Source organism: Uloborus diversus, chromosome 2, assembly GCF_026930045.1.
Source record: "Uloborus diversus isolate 005 chromosome 2, Udiv.v.3.1, whole genome shotgun sequence".
Classification (NCBI taxonomy): Eukaryota; Metazoa; Arthropoda; class Arachnida; order Araneae; family Uloboridae; genus Uloborus; species Uloborus diversus.
Window position 1 is genome coordinate 55586398 of NC_072732.1, and position 21984 is coordinate 55608381.

A 21984-nucleotide genomic window follows, 5' to 3' on the forward strand; every position below is an offset into this window, starting at 1 on the left:
AGTCCCTGCTCTCCCCCCCCCCCTTCCCTTTGTTGCGAGCCGCCTATGACGTATCGTAAAAAATGTTGTACTTCAAAATTACTTCTAATCAAGACTTCAGCGGTCTCGCTTCAGCAGACAAGCTACTAAATGAAAAAGAAATTTTATTCTTTCAAGCGAACGGAAATGACGTCATTAAATGCGCATCAAGTATTTCAACATTGCCGACACGTAATTGGTTCCTTGGGATGGTTCAAAAACCCGGGAACTCCTCGACGCGCCACTTTGCTTTGGAGCGGGAATCGTGACACTTCTCAGTTCTTCGGAGCTCTATTGTAAGTTACTTTTTACAATTTATCTTTAAGTAAAATTGGTAATTTTATTAAAAATTTTTCCTGCGAACATGTTGTATGTTTATTGCAGGTTTATATTTTTGCATTGCATTGTTAAGCGAAGTAAAAGCTATACTCATTTTGTGTAATACCGTACTGCCTTTGAATGTCGGTTAAACAAAAAAGTGATATGATTTTGTTAAATTTTATTTATTATGCTTTTCTGTGAATGTGCTAAATCTCAAAAATCATGCACTTGCTGATACACTGAATTATTTCAACTTTATATTATTTCAAACTTCAAATTTTTCAAACACGTTCGATGAGTCGAATTCCACTTTCAACACAAAATAAAATTTCTTGAATCTAAGATATGAGTTGATTTAAAAATAATTCAACAAAGTTTTGAATTGCTGTAAAATTAACTGTTTAAATAAAAACTCAAAAAGTTTTCTACATTTATTCAACAAAATGATCGGTTAGGGTGTGGTCGTAGACTAATGATTTTTTTTATCCACTTTCAAATTAGTGATGAATCATAATACAGAGTAAATTATTAAACTTCTTATATGATTTCTCCAAAGTTCGAGAGCGGAGAGTGTGTCGATCTTTTCTTCACATCAGAGTTTCCCAAACTGGTCCGCGCACCCTCGGGGGGTCCGCGAGTCCATGCCAGGGGGTCCGCGGTGCTATCTAGCTAAAATGTTAAATATAATTGAGAGTGAAGGACGAATAACGGTATTTAATTAAAAAGAAAGCACATTCTTAATCACAGCATTAACGCCGCCAGGATAGGTTTGCCGGAACCATAGCTAATAATTAAAATCCTAATACACCATAAAAATAAACTGATATGAAAAATAAGGCTCTTAAACTTGACTAACATTTCACTAGCTTCAAAAGTTCCTTTTTATTAGTGTAGAAATTTGGTGATAACATTTTTGTTCCTAATTGAATTTCAAATATCAGGGTGGCGACAGATCAGGGAGATCAGGGAACTTTATCACTCAGGGAAATATCAGGGAATTTTGAAAAAATAGCAAATATTCAGGGAAAATTGATCAAATGAAGAAAAAAAAATAATTTCCTAGCAAAATGAAGTTCTTTTGATTCCCTACGAATTTTCCACCAATTATTTGCTTTAAAAAAGTAAAATTAATGAGGTGGGATTATACAGTGTCGCATATTTGTATATCTTTTTCCCTCAAGGTCAAAGTATTCAATCTTAGGATGAGCTTCCTAAGATTGCTTCTGTGTCTGTATAAAGTTTTTTTTTTTGAAATCTAGCTTGAATTTTCCATCACGCATTCCATGCTACTTAAAATAGACAACCCTACAGGCAAAGAGGAAGCCGTCATTAACGACTGTGCTCCCTTGCTTTTACTCATTGTCTTGAAGTAATTACCAGTCCCGTGTCCAGATTTTCATAAAGGGAGGGGTTTTGAAAATTATAAATCTTTATCTGAGGGGGGGGGGGAAGGGTTCAATCCCTCACAAACTTAATTTTTACCTAAAATTTCCGATCCCAGTAATGTCATTTCTGTACCTGTAAGAACGGCTCTGCCCCCACACTACTTCCAAGCTCCGAAGGATAACTCTTGCTGCACAAGTGACCGTAGTATACAGCTTCTTTTTAATAAAACCTTATCAGTTTTATTAGAAAACCTTGTGGGCAATTCCATGGAAAGTAGGACATGATAGGTGAATTGTTTTCTTTGTACTACATGGATGTGTTATACATCATTTTTTAGTAAAAAGTCTAAAGAAAAATAAACTGGAAGCATTTTAAATATTCGGATGCTATATTTTTTATAAAATAGTGAACAAAATATCATTTCTTTGTATCAAAAATGAAGACATTTCAAAGCAAATTTCAAAATTAAAATTTATAACACAATTTTATTTGTTTTGTTAGGATTTTATTTTTTACAGTATAATTAGGTATTTCTCTATTGGTAACCATTAAAAAAATATTTATTTAAAATGTATATTTGAAAAACATATATATATATTTAATTTTCTGTTTGAAATGTAACAAGAGTAACCAAAATATATAAAAGTTTATACTGAGCAATAAATATTTCTCCAAAATTAAAACTACTGATATAAATATGCTGTTTACTTGCATACAAGTAATATCCCATAAAAAAAATTGATTTTGTACAAAATATTAATACTTATTTAAAATTTAAATTTAACAAGAGTAACTGTTATTTTTTTGTAACAAGAGTAACCACAAGCATTTAAATTAATTGATTACATTTGTTACTTTTTCTAACTTTTATTAACTACAAGAGCTAGAAAGTCTCAATAAAACATCTTAACTCCTATTCTGTATGCTAAGAACTATACTCAGTATTGGTTAAGATCAGAATAACACATGTCTAGCAAATTATAACACATGTTCTTTCAGATCATAGTAATTCTCCTCATACGTTCTATATGCATTCTACATTAAGTTTCTACAAGTCATTAAGTCCACAAGACAGCAAGCTAAACAAGATATTTGGTATATCACTCATACAAATTGATTTTTCCGAAAACTACAAGTGTATGTTTCAGGACGAAATTCAAGCTGCACACTGGGACCCGTCACAAATTAGCCTTTTTACATCAGCTCTTGATTATGATGGCAATAAACATCCACTAGTCCTAGTGTCAGATGACTTGACACATAGTAAAGAAACTGTGATTGCCTATGTAGACTTTATCTTGGAAAAACTTCCAAGCCATATTGAAGTTGTAGACGTGTGGTTTGATGTAAGACCCCTATAGTGGAGGAGCCGACGCATCCGCCATTTTGGAGCAAACTTGATCCAGTGCTTCGTAGCGATAGCATTGCTGCTGATATTAACATTTCTTTAGCATGTGTTAAATTGATTCAATTGGGTGGTTGTTCGGCTGTTAATTGTGTAAACAGCTCCAAAAAAGGATTTCAGCTCTTCAGATTTCCAGCAGATGCAGAAAGAAAGAAGAAATGGATAAATAATAGCCCGCAAAGTGATTGGCAGCCTGGAAACGACGCCAACTGTTTCCAAAATTTTGCCAATGTTCACCTTCACTCTCTCGTTTGCTGTTTGGCGAATGATTGCCAATAAAGGTAGCTTTCCCAGTTGCACGCTTGCTCCAAAATGGTAGATGCGTCGGCCTCTCCAGTTATAGGGGTTCTAGTCTGATAGGCTCGCATCTCAATTCAAAAACCAGTATGTGATGTCCTCTTTAAAACATTTTCAAGAAAACATAACGTTATTATTGCATGGAACTTTTTCCCCACATCACATGGCAAGGGCCCAGTAGATGGAATAGGAGCTTGTTTGGCTTAACACTAAAAATTGACGTTATATAGTACGCAATGCTTCGGATTTTATCAAAACAAGTCTGTCAACAAAAGTTGACATAATAAACCTGGAGCCCAAACAAATTATTGAAAGGAATAACATTTTAGACTTAAAATCAATTTTTGCTGATAGTTTTTCGATAATGGGGATAAAAAAAAGCACTATTTTTCAGTAGTGAATGGAAAACTTGAGGGACGAATAGTGACTCCTCATTATGATCTAATGGCAAAAGATGATGATTACAAGATTGGAGAATGGCTATTGGCTGAATATCAAAACAAATTTTTCCCAGGTGAAATAACCAGCAAAGTCGAGGACTCATACTCTGTAAATGTGATGATTCCATCAGGGAACTACTGGAAATGGCCTTAAGTCCCCGATCAAATTCTGTACAAAAGGAAGAAAATTGTAAAAAAACTAAGTTATCCCACTGTTGTTAATTCAAGAAATCATTTTTGTTTCCAAGAAATTAAATAAGTATGCCAGTAAAAGCATATTATTTGTACTTATATGCTTTGAAACTACTAATCACATTTTATAATGTATGGGTAACAAGAGTAACCAATAATTTGTAACAAGAGTAACCGAAAATTTTTCTACTAGTAAATTTTAAATAAAAATTTAAATGTTTGAAATGACTGTCATTTTATAAATAATCCTTCCTCTCTTGAGAAAGCATAAAATTTCATAATATTGTTATATAGTTTAGATAAAAAAAATATTTTCGTACGACATTACAAACTTTATGTCCTTTTCAGGTAACAAGAGTAACCATACTTCAAGGTTTTCTAATTTTCCATACTTCAGATGAATCATACAAAAAATCGAAAACATTTAATTATGTTTTTCTTCTATAGAAAAGAAAAGCAGGCCCTTTTCTTTATTATTTAGCAAAAAAGTTGATGATTTTACGTAAAGGATCTTAAAAATGAATGTAAAACTAAAAATATACCATTATAAATGTAACAAGAGTAACCGTGGAATTGCCCTTGTTCGTTTTTTTTTTAATCAAATTTGTTTACGACGCGGTATATTGCAATTAGTATTAAAAACTGTCCACAGAATCTTTTATATTGCAGCATGTATTACATTCTGAAATAATGTTTAATCAACTAAATAAGAGCTTACTGCAGATGCAAGTTAATTACCAAACACAATCATTAATGCGTAAGTAATATTAATGCAGTTAAGTAAGATTTTTAATTTACAAATCATTGAGATATTATTCCACCATAGTTTTTCCAAAATATCATTCTAGTTTGTAAAAAAAAAGTGGGGGGGGGGAGGCTTTCGTTTTAACGAAGCACTGCACACAAACTTTCAAATTACGAAAGTCAAATATACATTCTCCTGGCTTATTATTTCTCCCCAATGGGAGGGGTTTAACCCCTAAAACCCTCCCCTTGGACACGGCTCTGGTAATTACCATACTGTTATCACGATTTCAAGAAAGAATCTTTGTTTTTTAAATTAATACTGAAAATATCTTAAGTTATCATTTGTAATTTTTAATTTAATTGCTAAAATTGAATTTTGACTTGAAATCAATTTTTTTTTTTTTGCCATTTTATTATTTGCTGTTACTTTAGATTACACGAAGGGTTTTTTTTTCAGACTTTAAAACTTTTTTATGTTGAAACCATATACATTTTGAAATTAATAATTGTTTTTGCATTTCAATGTTATTTGTTACTAAAGATTTTTTTTTTTTTGACAACTAAGTGTCCGCGGATGTCAGAAGTTTGGGAACCTCTGCTTTAGATGATATAATTATTTTGTGAATGACTTGATCATAATAACTGCGAATCGAAGGTTTCCCGAGCTGAGACAAATTTTGAGGATACCATCCTTTCCCATCCTCTTTCAAGATTTTATATTGAATTTCAACAGAAAAAAATGTACTGAAATACGGTCAATATGCTACCAGGGACAAGGACCCTTGCTTGCCCCCCCCCCCCTCCTTCATATCTAGCACTGTAAACTGAAACTTATTACCTAAACCTACGAACAATATGTCTTTACAGATATTACAATCAAACCTCTGCACTAATGTTTCATTAAATTACCACACAAAGATATGTGTTTATTTTTCATCTGAGGTAGACTTTCATATCTTTGTCAGATCATCACTTAGAGTTCACCATCTCCATCTTCGTATTTTATGAAAAGCACCACATATTAAAGGTGGTGTTTTGAATTCTGATAAATATGTTGCTTTAAAAACTTTTATTTCTTTAAGTTTGAAAAATGATATTGAAGTCTGTTATGGAGGGGGTAGGGGTTGCGTGGATTTGAGGGGAAAGAAAAAATTACATATTTAAAAGATTTGTTTATTCATAAGATAAAACAATCTCAAAATTGAAGTGGTATAAAACTTAGAATGTTTAGTAATGTCTTAGCGACCGTCCACAACTGTCATACTTTGGTTAATGAAATGGTGGGTTAGTGACGAGGGGAGGGGGAGAGAGCTAGCAAGAATTTTGATATGAATGGCACATTTTTCAATGACTGCTTATGAAAGACAACTTGACACTTGACATGTGATAAAAGGAGTTTGGGAAATGTGACTAGAGACATAAAATTCTGTAAATTTTGTGATGGTGAAATTCCCCCCTCCTCCCTTTTCTGATTTTTCTTTCTTGTGAATTAAAATTTATTCGTTATATTTTCTTTGCGAACATAAAAAGAAGCTAATACAGACATGCAATCCGCATTATTTTTTCTTTTAAACATTAATCAACGTAACTTTTACTGTTAAAAACAAAAATTTTAAGGAGAATACTTATTCCACGAATTATTATATACCTGGAAAGATACTTATGTTCTTTTGGCCAGTTGGTCAGACATGTCAATTGAAAACTTTCTAGTCTTTTTCTTTCATTTTTTAAAAAAAGGCATTAGGTTGGACCACTAAAAGGGTCCTACTGTGTATGGACCAGTGACTCATTTTTCTTAATTTTTACCTCTTGAGCCAGTATCTTAAAATCTTTTTTTTTCTGAATGTGATTAGGATACTTCAGGAATCTATTGCAATTTAAAGAAGAGTTGCTTTCTTTCAAATTAAAAAATGATACAATATTGTGTCAAGCCAATTCATATAATATTTGTATTCATTGTGAATTTATGTAAATGTTAAAAATATTTTGATGAATTCTTTGGGTTGCCAACCTTGGAGAAACTAATTAGAGAAACATCTGTGGTGATTTTGAGGAGTATTTTTAAATTTTACAGAGCAGTTCGATATTTTGTACAAAATCAACATTAAAAAGTAATCCTGTTGTCTTTTTTTTTTTTTTTGGAACTTAATCATTTCATGCACTAGCACAAAAATAATTTTTTAATTAATACAACAGCTTTAAACATGTCATGCTTTGAGTATAAGCACCTTTAATTTCCCATATTTACATGCCTGTCATAATAAACTAGTAAAATAAATTAATACATATAATTTTATTAAAATCTTTGATACGCATCAGAACTAAGACCGAATCAAAAATGCGGAGCAAAATAGCTTCATTGCAAAGTTTTCGTTATTTTTGCGAAGCAACTCTGCAAAATGCAGAGTAGTTGGCAACCCTGTAAGAGTGAAAATGTTGGTAGATGCAGATGAACTCTAGAATTTTTAAAATTCCGCATTATTAAAGCATAGATGATTTGTTCCTGCTGTTATTTAACTCTCGATCGTGAAACTAACTTGATCTTTTTCTTTCTAGGTGAACTTATTCCAAAATGCGTGAATGTATCAGTGTTCATGTTGGCCAGGCTGGAGTGCAAATTGGCAATGCTTGTTGGGAATTGTATTGTCTTGAACATGGTATCCAGCCTGATGGTCAAATGCCTAGTGATAAGACCATTGGTGGGGGTGATGATTCTTTTAACACCTTCTTCAGTGAAACTGGAGCTGGAAAACATGTTCCCCGAGCAGTCTATGTAGATCTTGAACCAACTGTTGTCGATGAAGTTCGCACTGGTACATACAGACAACTGTTTCACCCCGAGCAACTGATAACTGGGAAGGAGGATGCCGCCAATAACTATGCTAGAGGTCATTATACCATTGGAAAAGAGATTGTGGACCTCGTCTTGGATCGGATTCGTAAGCTCGCAGATCAATGCACCGGTCTTCAAGGTTTTCTAATTTTCCATAGTTTTGGAGGAGGAACCGGATCAGGATTCACTTCTTTGCTGATGGAAAGATTATCTGTAGATTATGGCAAAAAGTCGAAGCTTGAATTTGCCATTTATCCTGCACCTCAGGTATTCATTCATACAATTTCACCAAAACAAACTCAGAAACAAACACATTTTTCGCCTGATCTGCAATTTTTTTTTTACTTTCTTTTTTTTTTTTTTTTTTTTGTCATTTTCCCTTCTTTTTTTTCTCATGATTATAAAATGCTCACTTTGAAATCAAAATTTGAAATCAAAACAATTTAAAATTAAAATCATTTTTTCAACATTTATTGTCGATCTAAAATTGATCACATTCATTACTTTTAAGAGGATGCCGGTCATTTTTGTTTTGTCTCATAAAGTAGAATGCAATTAGTTCTCACTTCAGTGTCAATGGTACCCTTTGACCCTTATGTGATGAAAATGAATTAAGGACAGGGCCGTGCAAACAATGAAGTAAAAATTGTGCAGTGTGCGTCTGTAACTTTTATGTTGAAGCCATAAGCGTGCTACAAGAAAAGTATGTATCAGTGTGTTTATAGATGTACGGTGAAATCCGGTTACAATGAACTTCAAGGGACCAAAATTTTTGTTCGTTGTAACGGGAATTTCGTTGTAATGGAATCCCATAAACTTAAACAGCTGTTAAATTTGGACTAAAAATTCATTTCGTTGAAACGGAAATTATGTTTTGGTATTCGTTGTAACAAGATTTCACTGAATCGGTTTTGTTTTGCATTGAATGACTTTTTCATAGAACAAGAATGCTGTCTGCGGCATTTAAATGAATATGGTTGGATCAACTTATAATCAATGGTGTATATAGGGGGGGGGGGAGGTGATTATTGGAGCATGTTAAGGCCCTTCTGTACAGTGTGAACTTTACCTGAAGTTAGAGGGATAGTTGGAACTATCTCCAATTCTTCATTTTCAGTTGATTTAATGTTCTAGAAAGAGTCTTTTTTAAAGTAATGTCTGTGGTTTTTAGTAAAAAGCACAGTTGAATTTCTGATTCCTAGCAGAAAATATTTTTGAGAAGAAAAGTAATAAATAAGAAACATGAAGAATTTTTTTAAAAAAAGTTCTCTTAATAAAATATTTCCTATTTTGTAGTCATAGGTTATGTTCGAATAGAGCTACTGGTCTAATGACGGTGGTTGTTAACCAGTTGCTCACCAACCAGTGCTCTATCGAACACTTTTGGTTGAAAACACAGTTAATTGTGCCAACAAAAAAATTTGTCTGTGAAAAATATTTATTGGTAAAAAATGTCGCTTGGTTCAATTAACTAGCTTAAATTGCGGTCTACCGGTGAAGCTAATGAAATGACTTCGTTAATGCACGTTAGTTTCAAAATTACTTTTAGTCTTAGTTTTTAAATACTTTTTTAGAACCTTATTCATTAATATATATTGCTGTCAACGTTGAAAGATCGCGCCTGGTGATGGTTAAATATGTAAAGTTTTCTAAAGTTTTGGGATTTAAAAAAAAAAACCATTAAAGTCTGAATTGAAATTTTGAGGTAGACCATGCAATGCCGCTAGTAAGTTATGAATATGAAATTGGTTAGTTGTATTTGGGATGATAATAATTTTGCTCTTATTGTTCATTTTTCATTTAGTTTTAAGCTTATTTTCCACTATAAGTATTGATTAGCATCATTTATCATCTTCTGAAGGGAAACCAGTTTAGAGGGTAAATATCCATTGTCATAAAATGCTAGTTAAGCTATTCCATGAACGTGTTGCCAAAATTTCAGTGAAAAATTCTGATTAATTCCAATGCTATGAGCATTTAAAGGGACTGGAGATTCAAAAATGTTCACAGTATTTTTTTCACGTTTTTCTCCACTTTTTTTTCAACTGATGGGTATTCTAGCTCAAAGAATTATTAACCAATCGTTCTGAAAATTTGTGTGAATATTCTTTATTCACTTATACTCCATATGAACATAACTCTGACAATATTATTTTAAAAATATTTTTTTGAATGCAAGAAATGTGAAAAAATATAACACTAATCAAATAGCTCAAGAATGTGCATTTTTCATCTTTTTTGATCAAATTAGGTTTATATTCTTAGGAAATATGTTGCTTATGAGAAAGAAACATTAATGATTTCAGCTAAAAGTTGTGACCTCGGTAATGAACACCAATGGGCAGCCACTTCTAACTCCACTAATTCTGGTGGAAATGACTTCAAAAAATTACAAGTAGTATTTTAAGAGATGAATAAAATATATAGTTTTAAAAAATTCTGGTTATTTCTTCCATGTTAAAAAAATTCTCCAAAAACACTAAAATTTTGGCCTTCTAAACTGGTTTCCCCCCTTAATAGAGATCATGCTACGGAATTTCTTCACCCTTGTTATTTTTTTTATTCCAATACTAAAACTCAATATTTTGTCTCGCTGCATTTTTTTTTTTTTTAATCTGTAAAAATGTCAACCTGTAACACAAATTAATTTTTATTCATCTATTTTTTAGGTTTCCACTGCGGTTGTAGAACCTTACAACTCTATTCTTACAACACATACTACTTTAGAACATTCAGATTGTGCTTTCATGGTTGACAATGAAGCTATTTATGATATTTGCAGAAGGAATTTGGATATTGAACGACCGACATACACTAATTTGAACAGATTGATCGGTCAGATTGTCTCATCCATCACTGCATCCTTACGATTTGATGGTGCTTTGAATGTAGATCTAACAGAATTTCAGACCAATCTCGTGCCTTATCCACGAATTCATTTCCCATTGGTAACCTATGCTCCAGTTATTTCTGCTGAGAAAGCATATCATGAACAATTGACGGTTTCCGAAATTACTAATGCTTGTTTTGAGCCTGCAAACCAGATGGTGAAATGTGATCCAAGACATGGAAAATATATGGCTTGCTGTCTGCTGTACAGAGGGGATGTAGTGCCGAAAGATGTCAATGCAGCAATTGCTGCAATCAAGACCAAACGCACCATTCAATTTGTTGACTGGTGTCCAACTGGATTCAAAGTGAGTATATTGTATTTGTAGGTAAACCAATAAGCTTAGCTTCAAATTTAATTTGCATTGAGTTTTATTATTTTACTCTTAAATATGAAGTGTTTCAACCAAAAGTTAATCTATATATATAAAGCTAGCAGACTGTATTTCTTTCTTTGTACCCAATGGCCAGAAGCCCCCATAGCACCTACAGCTCTGAAACTTGGCACAAAGTTCGAACGTACTCCGGGGGTCTGCAGCTCTAAGCCCGAATTCTAAATTTCTAATTAGTTTTTTCATAATTAAGCTGAAATTTTAAGTTTTTTGCCTAATTAGGGAGTAAAAAATCCCCCTACCCCTTAACATTATATGTCATTGGAAAGAGTTTTCCTTTCCGAACAAGATGTTTGTTCCATTTCTCTCAATTAGAACAGGAGATATAAGTGATCCTAATTGAGGCAATTTTCAAGGCTAAACTTGATTTTTGTTTCTGCAGTGACGTCATGGTTGCTTGCGTTCAAATTGTAGAACCAGTGAATTTTTGATTTGGTTATTGCGCTTTTGTCATATTTCTTAAATTCATTGTGCGAATGTTAATTGATTTTCTTTTTAATTTGAAAGTCCCTTGGCGAATTTGGCAATAAACAATGTAGTTGCAGATTATTTATTTCGTACAATATTTAAGATTTCAAAGGATTTAAGTCTTCAAAGGGTGTTCAGGCATTTTAGTTTTAAAATATGATTACTGATTATTTGACATCAGCTGGTGGGGGGGAGGGGGAGGAATTTTTTTTATAATTCTCGAGTTTTTTTCTTTTCTAAGACGATAGCTTTTCTATAGTTAAATTTTTCATACAGGGTGCAGGATTTCCTTTTTGTCCTAGACGTTTTTAATTGTGTTGTTTTTCTGCTGGGGAGTTTAATCCTTTTTTGCTCCAAATTAGCAATTTTACTGCTCCAAACTCACCATTTTACTGCTCCCAAAGCAAGTTTTGGTTGGCACATCCCTGCATACATGTTTTTAGTTAGACTACAAAATAAAACATTGAAATCGGGTCCAATTTTTGTGGATTTTTCCCGAGACTTTTGGAAATTAAGCATTTTTTAATAAAATTATAGTAAAAATTAGTAATTCTGCTAAACCTTCTGAAGTGAATTCTAATCCCTTTTTTTTTTTTTTTTTTTTTTCAATTTTAATTCGAACAATATGTTAGTACAACATTTACCTGTGTAGTGAAGCAAAAGATTTATAATATTTTGAAAACTTGATGAAATAGAACTTTTATGGACACTATGACTTTTTCAAATAAAATTACAAATTTTCAAATAAAAAGTCACAAAATTAGTAAATACCTGAACAAGCACAAACTATTTGGTGCTTCTAAACATACCCCAAAAATGAGCTGAAATTAAGTTTTTAATGTTGAGTAACAAAATTAGTTCAAATAGACAAAAATTAACTTAATTTAACATTCAAATAAAAAATTGTATTATAATAGTGTTTGGAGATTATAGAATGGCTGTTCTAGTGAACTGATTACTTTCTGGGGCTCACATAATAGTCCAGTCAATAAGTGCTCAAAACAGGGGTGTAGCATGCACGGAATATGCAATAATTTTTGACTTCAGAATATAGTTAGGGGTAGTTAGTAAGAGTAAACATACTATAAGTCGCCTCCCCTAGGTGGTGAGTTAAAGGTGGGAGGGAGGGGGGAAGCAAATTTTGGGTTTTTAGAGAAAATGTCGGGAACGGTGGAAAAAATGTGTTACTTGTTCTACATATATTTGTCAAATTTCCAATAATTTTCCGGGTATATGTTATGAAAAATCGATGTTTTTCGGAAAACTTCTCTTTTTGTCAAACATTTGCTTTTAGTGTCTCCCAAAATGATTATTAATGAAAATTGTCAAACACAAAGTTGTAGAACATAAAATTTCCTTCAGTTTGACATGCTATTTTGCTACATTTTATTCAACTAATCAAAAGTTACAAAATTGCAAACACGCACTTTCATGGCAAAAAATGGAACACTTGCCATTCACAAATTTCAAACTGACTCGAAAGGATCACGCACTTGCTCTCTCCTCGATGAATTCAACAATCCTGATAGACAATAAAGAAGTATTTGGATTACTACAACACAAATGATGTTTGGGGGGAGGGGGGGTCATGAAATTGACATTGTGACAAGGGGGAAGGAAAGGGTAAGAAGTGTGACATCAAGCATTTTTTAATATGTTTATGAAAAGTAGTTTGTAAAACGAACTTAGTGACAAATGGGGAGGGGGTCAAAAATGTTGAAAAAAAGCAACATCATTTGTGGACAGCCCCTTACCAAGAAATCGGACGAAGATTTGCAGTACTACATATGTGCAGTATGAATTAGATGTGAATATTTTAGGGATGGACAAATTGGGATGCTTTGAAGTAATTCATTTTAAGTCAGGGTTCTTACATGAGTAGAGATCAGTTTGACCCTGACTGCATTAATTGTCTTGACACTTAATTGTGAGGATCTTTCACACCAAACATAGTAGCAGGTAAAATTATGAGTCAGATCTAGTTTTTAATTTTAACAATAGGTAGTGCAATGCGTGAAAGTTAAATCCTGACTTTTTTTTCTTTTTTTTTTTTGTAACAACTTTTGTTAAAATTAAGTCTCCATTGCTTGAACCCTTATAACTCAAATTATCATTTATCTCAAAGTTTTATTGGGCCTCAAGCTCTTTAAGGAAGATGTGGGAGCTTCTCATAACTCAAGCTTTATGGTTGGTCTCTCTCGCAACTTCCAGTTATTCAGCGTTGATTGCAACTAAGGGAAGCATATAATGCAACTGAATTACCATCCAAAGTTGTAGTGGATTTGAGTTTTACGGTGTCAATTATTCTTTCAAGAGTGCTATTTTAAAAATGTTTAAACCATTTATTGAGAAAATTCTTGCATTCAGGTTTAAAGGTTATAAAAAAAAAACTTACATTATGAGCTTTTAGCACAAATCAGCTGCCAAAAGAAATAAAGGCAACCTTTGCAATAAAAAATAAACATGAAATATTTTTTAAATATTAATTGTTAAAAAGAATTCAAGTGGGAAGGATTTAACTTTTTTCTATTTTATTAATTTTTTCAAAGCTTTAACCAGAACTCTCCTTTTCCTTGCCTTTGTATTTATTTTATTTATTTGAAATCTAGGTTGGTATCAACTATCAGCCTCCTACTGTTGTTCCTGGTGGTGATCTTGCCAAAGTGCAAAGAGCTGTTTGCATGCTGTCCAACACTACAGCTATTGCTGAAGCTTGGGCGCGTCTAGATCATAAATTTGATCTCATGTATGCCAAGAGAGCTTTTGTTCACTGGTATGTAGGTGAAGGTATGGAGGAAGGAGAATTTTCTGAAGCAAGAGAAGATTTAGCTGCTCTGGAGAAGGATTATGAAGAAGTTGGCATTGATTCCACTGAAGGTGCTGAAGATGAGGGAGATGAAGAATTTTAAAATGTGCACTGAATGAGAATTAATATTTTCAAGTTTCCAATATTCATTCTTGTGTTGCATTTTTTAATTTACTTCAAAATAAATGTTTTTATTTCTTGAATATTCTTCCTTTTTTCCTTTGATTTAACTTCTGTTTTTATTGTCTTAACAGTAGAATGCTTTGTCATTCAAATGGATTATAGTGGCTACTTATGCTATAAAATGAGGGTTCTTTTTTTAGTTTTCAAGAGGAAGGCAAAAGGTTAGTGTTACATTTTTATAGGGAATAAACAACTAAAAATGTTTAATATCATGTTTTAAAAAAAAAATGGGTGAAGGAGTCCACTACAGCTCATTAATGAGTTTACTTTTAGCAGTTTTTCTTGCATTATCATGTTTCAGGCAGTCTTGCATAATATAGACGAACGTGTGAACGGCGTTCGCAGAAAATTTTTGTTCAAACTGCTAACGTTGATTTTTAAAAAAAAAGAATTTTTTTAAAAGGGAATTTTTAAGAAAATCCCCCGAGTTTATTTCTGTTAAAGCCTTTCTCCAAAAGCCTTATAAAGCTCGTGTAAAAAAAATAAGTCTGGTTTCAGGATCACGCCTTTTCTGCTGTTAATGGTGGAAATATTCCCGCTACAAATTGCACCTTCTGATTTCCCTTTCATTCGATCGCTAAAACAATTTCTATGAGAAGAAAAACTAAGATGCAATTTCCAGAATTTGCTCAAAAAAATTTTTTTTTTCTATCCAGGATTGAAAATTGGTAAATTCATTGAAAAGATTTTAAAAAACTACTTTTCATTACTTATGAAGTAACGTTTTTGGCCTACTAGGGACTACATAATTCCTAACCGATTTGGTGCTTTTTTTTATAGTCATATGGGGACATTCAAGAATTTCAAAAATTTTTAGCACCCAAAACCGTAGGAGCTAAAGCGGTAGTCTGCATCCGCCCCTGGACATGAACTCGAGGGTCCCTGTCTTGGGAACTTACTTTTGTATGCAGAAAACTTTCCCGTAAAAGTCAAGGAAAGAAGAAAAGGAACGAGAAAGTATGGGTCATTCCATTGTGACTAACGGTAACATACGCAGCTGATTTTCTTACTCTTTTTACTTATACCTGGAGTAAAAATTTTTTTTTTTAATATGCAGATTTAAAATATACAAGGTGACTATTTTTCATTTCTATCAAGAATTTGAAGCAAAATAACGTTGGTAGGTATGTTTTTACCAAAAAGGCCAATTTTTCTGAAAGTTACGCAGACATTTAAAATTGGCCGATATATTTGTAAAAGGTAAACAGTCTATATTAAAAAATATACTACAGATTTATTACAGATGAATCTTTTTTGGCCCTTAACGGTACTTTACGAAAAACTGCGTGTGACTCGCATAACAAGCAATGAATGCATATAAAAAAACTTTGTACTTAGTATCTTGCTCTTAAATTACTTTTACATTTTTTAGGAACCTTTTTTTTTATGTTGCATAATGGTTCTTTTACTTTTTTCTATATTAGTGTAAGAATATTGAATGGAAGGATTCGGTTCAATTAACTCGGTTGGAATGTACGAAAATAAAAAAAAACTGCTTTTACTAACTGAATAACATTTTTGGGCTAATTAAATCCTAAATATCTCTTTTAAAAAGCTTAACTTTATACAAGTTGATGGCTTCACCAAATTCTAGTATTCTGCCCATATAACTAGTTATTGTCATAAGAAACTACGTAGTACTTTTCAACGGCATATTTTTTGAGGTTACTGATTCATCGAACGAATAGTGTTGTGCATCCTGAAATTAAATGTAATATTTAATATTGAAAAAAAATATTCAAATATTTTTGCAGAATGCATTTTAATTCCAGTCTGCAAATGTTTAAATTTCTCAATGATTCATGCACTTCCTGAAATATGCTGCAGCAGCGCTTATTGTCACTGTATCATGTAACATCTTCAATTGTTTTCCAACGAGCTGCCATTACATCATTTTAATAATAGGTGGAGATGTATTTTCTAAAAAATAAGTAGACAGAAGGTCTACAATGAAATATTACTGGTATTTTTCACCCTAAATATTTTAAATCAATATAGAATGCCTACTGATTCAAAATTGTTCATGAAAATGTACATGAAGTTAAATAAGTTTTAAATATTAGCAGTCATTTTTAAAGTGTTACGTTAGTCACACTAATTATTTTATATCTACTGATACTAAAATAAATATTTTACACTTTTTAAGTAGATATGACACAGGTGTAAGAAAATAAAAAATGCTGTAGGTTCAATCATCTGGTTTAGTTTTTAAGCAGAAAATAATACATTTTCGTGACTAATGGTAACGTAAATATTTTCAGTGAAATAACCAAACTAATTAAAATACTTATCTTATAATGTATGCAAAAAGAACAGTCGATTTTATTGGGACAACATCTAATCTTTTAGAATAAACAAACAGTGGTTCCCAAAAGTGTTCGTACACTAACGATTTTCAATGAAATACGCCATTATCCATTCGTTAAAAATTAATATTTTGGAACGGGTATTTAATTCTATGTTCTATTATCAACAAAACTACGTAAGAATATTTAATAACATAATAAAACTTGATTTTTAAGAAATTACCAATCAAAAAGTGCCAGAAACTTAATCTCGCAAAAGTCTTCGTACACTTTGAAAAAATGTCAAAAAAATTAGTAAATAATCCCGCTTTTTACCAAGTTATTATTTAGTAGAATACCATGCAGTACCAATAACAGCTTTCAAACGTCTGGCAATAGATTTTATTGTTTTTTCTTTCTTTTTTTTTGTGCAATTTCTGAGTAAGTGTTCAGTCGCACTTCGAGCCTTACTGTTTCTAGTTCGCTTTTTATTTCAATGGTGTATTTTCGCAATCTAGCCACCAAATATCTTCAAATATGTTCCATTGAGTTTAAATCTAGAAATTGAAGAGATATTTCTAAGCTTATAAGGACAATTTTTGAGGCACCAAATGCAAACGTGGACTTCTTATCGAATTGATAAAAAAAAGTTGCTTCCGATTACCAAATTTTGGCCAATAGTTAAAAATTGTTTTTAAAAATATTTAAATGAACAGCATGATTCATTATTTCATCAAAAAATTTCAAGTTCTGATGCTGATATGCCCCTCACACAAAAACACTTCACCGTCCTGATTAACTGATTCAACTTTAGTTCCTAGATTATATTGATCATTTTTTCTTCTATTTACAATTATACAACAATTGAATTTAAAATTAAAAAAAAAAATTTTCATCTATAAGTAAGACATTGGTCCAAAACGCTTTGAGCTTATTGATCATTAATTTCATTCACGGAAAGCGTAAGCTTTCTGTTTTTCGCACGAACAAGAAAATTTTTGCGGGAAGAGGTCCAATCCAGCTAATCAGAGAACTTGGAGAACAATTTTAGGTGAAAATTAAACTTAAAATGTTTCATTCAATTCTGCAGAAACTTTTTCAACACTAAAATGTGTATTTTTCATAATTTTTTAAACTGTGAATCTCCGATCACGCTTTGTTAACTTTGCCAGTTGACTTTTTCTTACCTTGTTTTCGATTCGATTCTTTTCTTTAAAGCATTTTATCAAACACTTCACTATAGAATGGTATAAATTAATTCATTTAGAGACATTAAAACAATTTACGGCTACTGTGAGGGGTAAAGATCAAATTTCGAATCGTGTTTGTTGTTTTTTACTCATACCTACCATTAAATAAAAATAAGCAGAATAAATAAACAAAATTAAAGCCTAATGACGTTACAGTGTCATCACAATGCAAAAATATTGAAAAAACTACTTATGATAATTTTAATCATGAATTTATTCGACAATATTTCAATGCACGATGACTTTTGTGGCGTATTTTTTTCTCTCTTCGCGTTTTGACAAATTCCAAAAATAAAATCTGGCAATATTAAAAAAGAAAAACTGCTGGGTTTTATTTAGAATGGCATAGGAATGATGTGAAAAAAAGAAAAAAGATGGACTTCATATTCGAATTCAGTTTTGTGTTATTTTGGTTTTAGTACGAAATTTCAAGTTGTACGAACACTTTTGTGAGCCACTGTAGTTCTTTTAAAAACTTTTACATTACACAAGAAAACTTATTTTTTGCGTATGCTAAGCCTTTTCTACAACCTCGCATGTTTAGAGGCAGAAGAAAAACACCGAATGAAATTTTTGCGAACTGTTACTGGATTTATGAACAAGAAAATATGCTGAATGAAATGATAGGTCACAATCTTACAATTAGGACTTTGTGTAAAAAAAATTTCTGAGGTTGAGGTTGACATTTCTATGGAATGACCCAAATGCATCCCAAAAATATCTCTAAAAACAAAATAAGATAATCAAATATATATTGAAAATTTGTAAAGGAGTGTTTTGAGATGGGGAGGAAAGGTGTGGTTTTTTAAGCTCTTGAACCCTTGTTTGTCATCCGAAAATTTTGTGCTGACAACATTTCTATTTTTAATAAATTTACTAGCTTGCTTGAGCGTTATCTCTCACTCTCTTTTACTGCTTTTCCAAATGCTTCGGTATACAAAATGCAATTAATTTTTAATGCGCGTACTGTATATATATTTTCAATCTTTATACGTTGTATCACAATTTATGTGCCATAAAATAGTTTTTGAGCAAAGACAATTTTTTCCTTATTTGCACCACATTTTATGCCTTTTATGAGTTATCCGCGATTTTCATTATCCGCGGTACCCGTTCCACCCGATTCCGCGGATTATCGGGAGTGTACTGTATAAGATTCAATATTTACTCAGCTATGATGCTGATGACTAACTAATTCAATGCTGAAATCGGGACATATTATGAAAAGTTAGAAAGTTACATTACGTTCAGTTGGTTGTTATTCAATTAATTGAGCAAGGAATAACAAAAAGGGCACACAAACCCCTTCGCTTCTCTAGTGTTACATCGTTTCTGTCGTTGGAATAAAGTTTCAAAAAAAAGAGAGAAAAAAATGAAGAGCTAATATTGAGAGAGAATATTAGTTGCATTTTGAGAGTGAGACATTTATTCCATTGATTATTAAATTGCTTATGAAATAAATAGTAATAAGAAGGTCTAAAATAAGCGTTTATTTAAATTTGTAAATTTGACTTTTCTTGAAAATAACAGAAAAAAAGCACTTACCAACCTCCCGGGAGGGCCAATGGGACCTGGAGGTCCTATTGGTCCTGGAAGACCCTATAAATGGAAAAAGAAAAAGTTACTTAGATCTTGATTATAAATACATAAGCCAATACTTTTCAAGCAACATAAAGAGCGATAGTTAGATAGCATAAAAATGAAATACTTATTAAATCAAAATAATGTGTTGAAAATTTAAATATATTTTAACTCGAAAAAAGTTATTGTCCTTCAAAAAAAAAAATACTGCAATTAATTTTAAAATATTAGTCAATAGCAACAGCAATTAATTTAAAAATATTAGTCAATAGTATTAGCGAACCTATTTGAATGTATATAAAATCGAATTCAACTTATTTCAAAACTCGTAACGATTAATGCCTCTCAGCTTTTAATTTATAACTAGCTGCGTGCCCGGCGTTGCACGGGCTACTTAAAAAATGAAAGACATGTCCAATTGATGTTTTTGTATTGCTCTAACATTAGTTTCTAAAGCGCTAAGGAGTAAATTAATACGCATAATGCAAGGTTTGCAAAACACCAGTAGAGCTTATTTTTGGCAAAAATCTCTTTAACGTTAATCATAGTTATCAATGATACAAGTTATGAGCATTTTCAATTAGCACAAAAGATGAAAATATATGCATTATCAACTATAATCTGTGCGCACGTTAAAATGAATTACATCTGATAGACTATATCTGAAATATTTATGTACAATTACAATCAGCTTTTTACTTAAAATGACACACACTTTGTGGTTGATTACGTGAAACTAAATCACCAAGACTAAATAAATACCAATAAGCATTAATTTAAAGTCATCAGATTCCAAATTAGCTTTAGTTAAAATCCTTAAAAACAGTTTTTTCTGTTCAACTATGTTTCACTTAAAGAAATCCAAGCAATCTTAATTTAACATGTTCTTTTAACGATACAAACCGTATTTCAAAAATAGAAACAGGAAGGAAAAAGAGAGTTATTACAATTCGAAAACTCACCCATGTGACGGGAAAAGGTCCAACAAAATAAACATAATTAGTCACACCTCCTAAATGTACCAAAATATGAGGCCGGTGAATGATAAACTTACACTACAATCAATAAACATAGCTAAAGTAACAACTTTCCTATCCTGAAAAAAGTTAAGAACGTTGAATGTAAAAATTAAAAAAAAGACAGACGATAAAATAAAGACAATGTCCGAATAGTGCAACCAGTTTTGAACTAATTTAAAATAAAAATTCTAGATGGAAACGTTGTTTCAAGATTTGGACAGCAGCCAAAAAATCTCTTTTAAAAGAATTATTAGAATTTTACTTGCTCACTCATATGCAAAATGGCAACAGGAAAGAAATAAAAATTCCTGAATAACGTTATGTTAATTAACGTTTTAATTAATATCTGCGCTAATTAAAGTCGCACAATTACGAGATTGGTCCTATTGTTTTCTTTGGAAAATTTCGAATTGATCGATATCTCGTTTGATTCTTGATTCGCAGCGGTTCTCGAGAAGATAGATCTTCAGACAGACAGACAGACAGACGCGAACAGATTTTAATATTATAGTGGATTTCATGAATTTCCTTCGGGTAGAGGTAAATAAAGGAGCTGCACCAAGTTCGATGGAAGAATGATGGCAACATAAGCGGATGAATATCCTTTCGCCTTCTCATTCTTCCTCCGGATCCATTTTTGGCGCCCCTGCAAAAAAAAAAAAAAAAAATACAAATTAATTTCAATTTTGAAATTTTGAATTCAAATTATGTGTTTCGCAATCACGAGTTGCGACAGGACTCTACTCATTGGAGTTGTTGCTTCTAGAAAAAGACTCCTGTCCCATCTTCTGGGCGGTTATGTGTGTGTAGGTGCGTATCTGTGCATGTGTAGACGTGTGTGTGTGTGTGTAGACCTGTCTGCTTGCACGTAGGCATGTGTGTGTGTGTGTGTATGAGTGCGTGTGTCTAGGACATGGACGCCACCGATTAGGAGAAGCGGCTACCGGGGGACAGTAGCGCCTGCACAGGCCGGTGGGCGGTTGTGCTGCAGAGGCCCCTGGTCCAAGCTGAAAACGGAACCACAACGCCAAGGACCGTCAAATGAGAACAATAAGCAATCGTGATTGCTCAAAAAATCTTCCCGGATGTTTATTACAGTCGAGCGCCATAGATGTTAAAAATCATCGAAAATTCAGCCTAATTTTTTGACGTAGAATTTTTTTCCATCTATCGAGAACTTCTATCTAGGACTTTGAAAAACTAACCACCTTTGAAATTTTGCACAAGAAAATAAGCTATATCTGCAATGCCATCATAGCAAAGGTAAACTGTAGTATATAATATCTTTTCACCATAAAACCATCCACTACATGACATCTCAAAAAAATTGAAAAATTTCGATTTATGGACGCATCCAAGCAATGATGTTCCCATCAATTTTTCTTGTGGTATACTCTCAGTACTCTGTTATGCACAATATGTGTGTGGATGCGATTATACATAATATGTCCAAAAAATGTTTGAGAGTTTAC

The 21984-nt window shown here is 32.3% G+C and overlaps 1 protein-coding gene across 1 annotated transcript; it reads left to right on the forward strand.

Annotated features, from left to right (window-relative positions):
* The first annotated feature begins 219 nt into the window (after nt 1–219).
* Nucleotides 220–14397, forward strand: LOC129235154 (tubulin alpha-8 chain-like). The gene is given in 5 exon segments (XM_054868844.1): nt 220–314; nt 7363–7527; nt 7530–7906; nt 10309–10836; nt 13998–14397. Coding segments are annotated over 4 exon segments (1332 nt in total). The 5' UTR covers nt 220–314; nt 7363–7400; the 3' UTR covers nt 14298–14397.
* The last annotated feature ends 7587 nt before the right edge of the window (nt 14398–21984 follow it).